The sequence below is a fragment of the Actinia tenebrosa genome, unplaced genomic scaffold (assembly GCF_029948245.1).
Source record: "Actinia tenebrosa isolate PJP-AT-01 unplaced genomic scaffold, QUT_ActTen_1.0 PGA_scaffold14__42_contigs__length_11649687, whole genome shotgun sequence".
Classification (NCBI taxonomy): domain Eukaryota; kingdom Metazoa; phylum Cnidaria; class Anthozoa; order Actiniaria; family Actiniidae; genus Actinia; species Actinia tenebrosa.
In genome coordinates, this window is record NW_028292574.1 from 2,643,251 (window position 1) to 2,650,342 (window position 7,092).

General features: G+C 38.3%; 1 protein-coding gene across 1 annotated transcript; it reads right to left on the reverse strand.

Annotated features, from left to right (window-relative positions):
* Window positions 1-1,956: 1,956 nt before the first annotated feature.
* On the reverse strand, window positions 1,957-3,650 carry LOC116308100 (uncharacterized). The gene is made up of 3 exons (XM_031718469.2): window positions 3,471-3,650; window positions 2,675-2,854; window positions 1,957-2,595 (listed from the first exon to the last, which is right to left on the reverse strand). Exons 1-3 carry the CDS (start codon window positions 3,538-3,540, stop codon window positions 2,477-2,479), a joined length of 369 nt encoding a protein of 122 aa, XP_031574329.1. The 5' UTR covers window positions 3,541-3,650; the 3' UTR covers window positions 1,957-2,476.
* Between the last annotated feature and the right edge of the window lie 3,442 nt (window positions 3,651-7,092).

Genomic DNA, 7,092 nt, shown 5'->3' on the forward strand with positions numbered 1-7,092 from the left:
TTGAAAAAAGTGGCTTATATATTGAGTCGATTTGCTTCATTAGACCTTGACAAAAAACGAGAAAGCCATTGTAATGGATGGTCCTTTTTTCCCGTTTCAGCTTCATTGACTCTAAATATCAAGACTTAGCTCACGCAGCAAAAAGCACTTTGGTTTTATTACAGCTTGGAAGCTCAAAGTCTATTTTCTGCTGTAAAGTTCTATTCCGTAGAAAGCCTTGTCATTTTTAGGTATCTACCTATCATATTTTGTTATCAGTTATGTCTGTGTGAAGATCAAAAACATTTTTGCCGAACGTCATTCTTAATTGACGTCAAACCAATGACTGTTGTAGATCATCAATCAATGCAGACATCTACTTCCTTTTAAGTCATCAGAGGTAGTGAATAAAACAATTCAGTTGGATAAATATATTCATTAAAACTCCAAGATGAAGTTATAGACTTTCTAAAAATAAAATAAAAAAATAAAATAAAAAATTAAAGCTAAAACTATTATTTCTCATTATCGTCAACCAACACGGTGACTATGACGTAACAAGCCCTATGGCGGCACCACAAGAATTTACGGCATGTGCGAATCAATACATAAAATTTAAAAAGAGCCAAAGACGGACGGACCATATGATTTTTGATGATGGATGAAATCGAATGTTTAGATTGATGGATAGTTTCCCCCAAGGTGCTACACAAGTTGTAAGATTGTGCTAACAGATCGTGTCCTTGCAAAAATATTCCGTGACTCGTAAAACTACACAGCCGTATCAGATGCTCAGCGTCATAATAACTTTTTAAGGGCCGTATAAAAAAAGTGTTTCTATAAGTGTTTTGGGTTTTGAATCCATTCCTACGTTCCATTAATATCATAATCAAGACAGACATTTACAAGAAAAAATCAACAAAAACAAACAAACTTTATGTGCCAGAATTCATGAACCTAAATAGTTTACTTTTCAACTCTTTAACAATGTCACAACACACAACCAAAATCAAGCTGATATAGATATAGATATAGACTGATAGTTTTTCTTTCGCATCCCGTCTTGTTTCTCATATATATATACACACTCGATTACAGAAACGTTATTGTAGTATACATTTATACATATAACTAATTCATTCAGTATATTTAATGATATGCAAAACAGAAAAATCGCTTTACTTATTGTTTGTTTCATTCAATGACTGTCAAAAATTTTTTTTTTCCATTAGATCATACAGATTATAAATCAGTTGGTTTTAAGCGTTGGAAATGGTTATTTTGCATTACGCATCTCATTAGATATTTGTATAAATGTATAAATGTATACTACAACGCTTCTGCAATCGAGTGTATATATATATATATATATATATATATATATGTATATTAACAGTTATGTAATACATCGAAATAAGTTCACCCCCATGAGTGTTAATAAGCAAGTTCAGCGCCCAGCATCCCCCCCCCCCCCCCCCCACTAAGTTAAGGGCTTGGATTTCGAGGAATATAAACGAACGAAGGCAACCAACTTGTTTAGAATCGTCGACAGAGAAAAATTAATCTAGACATAATCTCGGCTATTGTAGTTCGACGTGTTCAACTGAGTTCCAACTACCATCAATGAGGTACAACAATGCTGAAGCAGCAATGCAGCTGTTTAACGGTATTATAGCTAGTTACTGAAGGTGATCTCTGGCTTTTTTCTTTCCATAATGTCAAGATGAGGAAAGGGAAGCCCGGCATCACTACAGGTTTTCGTCAATCCAGGAATAAGAAAAACTGTTTGCAGCCGAGTGACGGGGTGGAATTTCAGTTGTCACTCTCAGTATCATAGTATGTAGAGGGGAGTAATACTAACTATGCAGTTATGGTACAGCTATGTTGAGAGTCATGTTACGACAGTAAAATTGGTAGAAATTTTTTAAAAAAAAACATTATTTAATGAAAGCTCTTTTAATATTAAATACAAATATCTCAATACTCATTAAACGTTTATTAGTTATGTCGATGATCGTTATCCATGCATCTGTTCCCTCAGGCATGAAGTTGGCTTCAAGACTCCAAAGTGCACTAACTGATATATATGATTACATTACGGTGTTTAATCTTTTATACCGATGCACCAGTTAAATCACGTATTATACTTGCAGTATTCTTATTTAATTTTAGTTCAAAGAAGGGATAACTAGCTAAAAACTAGTGTGAACTGCGTCGGTATTTCTAATGAAACAGTAATGACAAAAAGTTAAATTATACACCGTGAAAAGATGAAAAAACTTACTAACGTTTCGGACGCTAATTTTAGTTCAATTAGGATTGGATAAGATGATTGTTAAAAAATTGTTAGTTAGTTTGAGGATCCGAAAAAAGTTAGAATAGAAAGAAATACTTGGATAGGAAACTGAATAGATTTCAAAAAAGTATAGATAAAATGTAAAAAAAAAATCTTGAAGTTATTGTTTATTTAGTGCACTTTAAGCAAAAAGCCCTTAATTCAACATTGACCGCAGGTTTTTCTACAGAACACATTTAGAACTGTTTTGTCTTTGCGGCACTGATTGTGACTTTTGAGAAACAAGCAGCTTCTAAGGGAGATGTTATCAGAGCAATGACCTAAAAAAAGATTTGAAAAGACGATAAGTATTGCAATTTATAAGCATTAATAAGTATTCGAAGATAAATCAACACTTGCCTGGAGGCTTGATGTGACATTTAACATTTCTGGGCCAATCACATGTCTTTGTGCGCTCATTCCATCTCAGTTTTGCTGGACATTGTCTGTAATACGCTATATTGTTGCTGCAGGTGATATACATATGGCAATTGACTGGATTTGCGTAATCACCATCGTCCCTCTTGTAGCAGAAATCTCCTAAAAATATTTAAAAAACGACATTATCAATAATAGTATAGCAACTGCTCTTGGACGGTAATGAGATTTTACCATATACTGATTTGAAAGATGACACCAAGATTCAGTATTGCATAGAAAAATAATAAATGTTTACATGACTTTATTGTCAAAGTACAAGACCTCTGACAGTACAACATCTTACAGTATATTACAGTATACACGATATTTGCGAAAATACTAGGAATAGCTTAGTACGCTACGAGAGGAATATTTAAAGTAGCCACGTTAAACTCAAGAGGACAGTTCTGATGCATCAGCAAAACGGAAAAAGATTCGTACAAGAAATGCTTGATGAATATTCATATAAGTATTACGCAGCAAGTTTTGGTTATTAAGAATTCTTCAGTCCTACTTTTGAAAATCATAGCTTAAAAAAAACGAACAAAAAATTGTGGCAATTCGTAAATAGTGATATTCATCGCATTGATCTAATTGTAATATCAGTCAGTTAATGTCCGTTCATTCAAGTTTTATTTTGCGGTCTTATTCTATTACATGTTTAGCTCTAATCTCTATGACTTAACTTTAATATTATATTCGTTGACACGAGCTCAGATAAATATTACAAACTTACTGGACTCGGCACTGTGGATTGCGAAATAAAACACCAGCGTACATGCCAAAATCACCGCAAGTTTCATCATTTTAGTACGGTTTACACAAGGATAATTAATCTAAGACGAAAAATATCCTGAAAGTGTATATCAAGGAATAAGGACGTTATTGGCTAAGAGGCTCATGAGTGCTGCCAAACGTATCGATCACGATATGTATTTGACATATTGATCACTGATCAAAATAAGTGGTAATGATATGTGACGTGCCCGCCCCCCTGATCACTCTCAAACCGACACTTTTTTCCGTCTGAATAATTTTCAATGAAGTTAAATTTAAACATGCGTGCAATGTTTTTGTCAAGTTCTATATTCCAAGCTTCTAGAACTTGCATGCTTACACTCCATGCATCGATAAGATATCTTAAAGTTATATTTAATACGTGATAGTTAAATACGGACAACGCGGGAGCAAAAGTCATTTACATATCTAAATCGTAAAGCGTTGTCGGTCAAAGATCTGAAATCTGAGACTGAGTGGAATAGTGAGGGAGTGTTTTCTCGTTAAAACTTCAAAATACACATATAGCCAGACCATTCGCCAGCGCAGGTCGACCTCTGCCAAGTTGCAAATTTAGAAAACGCGAAAAAGGAATGAGTTTTGTTCTTCGCAGTTGCAAAAACGGCTGCCACATGACTATACACAAGAAGAAATTCACTTATAAGATGACGAATACAAAATGAATTGAATTTGGTATCCTTAATTCCTCGCGTGTCTTCGAACACCATTTCACAGCCCATCGGCTGAGTAACTCTGAAATTGATAGGTTTTTAATGCAAAATTCCAATTTTTCAATCTTTTATTTAAAAAAAAAAATATATATAGTATGCTCCCAACCCTTTGTCATATTGATTGAGATTTTAGTTTCAATTTGTTAATTTATTTATGCTAGAAATCTTAGCCAAATGTTTACCTGCGTTTTACCGATTTATGAATAAGTGCATTTCCCACACTTTCCGCACTTTCCGCACTTTCCGCACTTTCCGCACTTTCCGCACTTTCCGCACTTTCCGCACTTTCCGCACTTTCCGCACTTTCCGCACTTTCCGCACTTTCCGCACTTTCCGCACTTTCCGCACTTTCCGCACTTTCCGCACTTTCCGCACTTTCCGCACTTTCCGCACTTTCCGCACTTTCCGCACTTTCCTCACTTCCGCACTTTCCGCACTTTCCGCACTTTCCGCACTTTCCGCACTTTCCGCACTTTCCGCACTTTCCGCACTTTCCGCACTTTCCGCACTTTCCGCACTTTCCGCACTTTCCGCACTTTCCGCACTTTCCGCACTTTCCGCACTTTCCGCACTTTCCGCACTTTCCGCACTTTCCGCACTTTCCGCACTTTCCGCACTTTCCGCACTTTCCGCACTTTCCGCACTTTCCGCACTTTCCGCACTTTCCGCACTTTCCGCACTTTCCGCACTTTCCGCACTTTCCGCACTTTCCGCACTTTCCGCACTTTCCGCACTTTCCGCACTTTCCGCACTTTCCGCACTTTCCGCACTTTCCGCACTTTCCGCACTTTCCGCACTTTCCGCACTTTCCGCACTTTCCGCACTTTCCGCACTTTCCGCACTTTCCGCACTTTCCGCACTTTCCGCACTTTCCGCACTTTCCGCACTTTCCGCACTTTCCGCACTTTCCGCACTTTCCGCACTTTCCGCACTTTCCGCACTTTCCGCACCTTCCGCACTTTCTGCTCTTTCGCACTTTCCGCACTTTCCGCACTTTCCGCACTTTCCGCACTTTCCGCACTTTCCGCACTTTCCGCACTTTCCTCACTTTCCTCACTTTCCTCACTTTCCTCACTTTCCTCACTTTCCTCACTTTCCGCACTTTCCGCACTTTCTGCTCTTTCGCACTTTCCGCACTTTCCGCACTTTCCGCACTTTCTGCTCTTTCGCACTTTCCGCACTTTCCGCACTTTTCTCACTTTCTCACTTTCCTCACTTTCCGCACTTTCCGCACTTTCCGCACTTTCCTCACTTTCCGCACTTTCAGCACTTTTCTCACTTTCCCCACTTCACTCACTTTCCGCACTTTCTGCTCTTTCGCACTTTCCTCACTTTCCTCACTTTCTCACTTTCCCCACTTTCCTCACTTTCCGCACTTTCTGCTCTTTCGCACTTTCCTCACTTTCTCACTTTCTCACTTTCCTCACTTTCCTCACTTTCCGCACTTTCCGCACTTTCCGCACTTTCCGCACTTTCCGCACTTTCCGCACTTTCCGCACTTTCCGCACTTTCTGCACTTTCCGCACTTTCTGCACTTTCCGCACTTTCTGCTCTTTCGCACTTTCCGCACTTTCCGCACTTTCCGCACTTTCCGCACTTTCCGCACTTTCCGCACTTTCCGCACTTTCCGCACTTTCCGCACTTTCCGCACTTTCCGCACTTTCCTCACTTTCCGCACTTTCCGCACTTTCCGCACTTTCCGCACTTTCCGCACTTTCCGCACTTTCCGCACTTTCCGCACTTTCCGCACTTTCCGCACTTTCCACACTTTCCGCACTTTCCGCACTATCTGCACTTTCGGGGTAGTGATCTCCGGCACCTCTTTAGACCGTAACAAACAATTCACAACAAAAAACTAACAAACATCAAAAACCCTCAAAACAATAGTGTTATCCTGTTCTAACGAGATAATAGTCGCAAATATAAAGACTTGACTATACAATAGAAGGCATAAGGAACAAAGGAAATGAAAATGATACAAAGAACTTGCCCAGAACATTCAAGTTACGATTAAAGATACGTCGACCACCCGGAGGACGGAATAGTTTAGAATAAGAATAAAAATGGCCTTTAAGCGAGTTAACACAAGATTTCGAACCGCTGTTATGAGAGAGAAAATTAATGTTTTTACAGACTAAGCTAGACATCAGTTTTCTAATTACTATTTCTTATCATATGAAAACAAGATAAAGAACGATCAATTAGTTATTGAAAATATCGATATAAGATTTCAGTAAAGCTGCCATCACGCACGAGTTTAGATGATGGTATGCTTTGAATTTACAAGTAAACTACTTAGCTCCTCCCATTAGCATGTACACCTATGGTTAAACCCTAAACACTCTTTACCCCTTTGCTTAGTTATTTTACCACTATTCTTTTAAATCTTATGATATAATTATTCCTCGTAGACCTTTCTATACATTTACCATATATTCACATATTATCTTTGGTTTAAGTTATGTTTAGTTCTATGATTTTCACTCGTATTATTCTTAATAAGATATCACACTCAGGAATTTACTATTTCCATTAGCCAATCAAGGCACAGCGATAATATCATATTGATTGTAGAATGACACCTGTCATGAAGTTATTATAAATAGAGCTCATGTAATTAGTTTTAGTCACTAGTGAAGAGAAAGTAGAATAAAGATCCCGAGTAGCTCTACCGAGAGCTGTCCATCCCATAACACCGCCCACAACACCGAAACAGCGACGCGCACTCATTAAACCGATGCCGCCAATTACGCTAATCTAGGTAATCAGGCTATATTGTTACTCACTTGACTCTGAAGATGACTTCCGTTCAGGTTGTCGAAACGTCAGTCACATCAAACAGTCCTTCTC

What these genes read in the sequence shown, in the direction of transcription:
- LOC116308100 (XM_031718469.2), bottom strand. Translation starts at nt 3,540, where the DNA reads ATGATGAAACTTGCGGTGATTTTGGCATGTACGCTGGTGTTTTATTTC. An exon ending in AATCCACAGTGCCGAGTCCA is followed by an intron (nt 2,855 to 3,470) that starts GTAAGTTTGTAA and finishes AAATATTTTTAG; the next exon opens with GAGATTTCTGCTACAAGAGG. An exon ending in ATGTCACATCAAGCCTCCAG is followed by an intron (nt 2,596 to 2,674) that starts GCAAGTGTTGAT and finishes ATCTTTTTTTAG; the next exon opens with GTCATTGCTCTGATAACATC.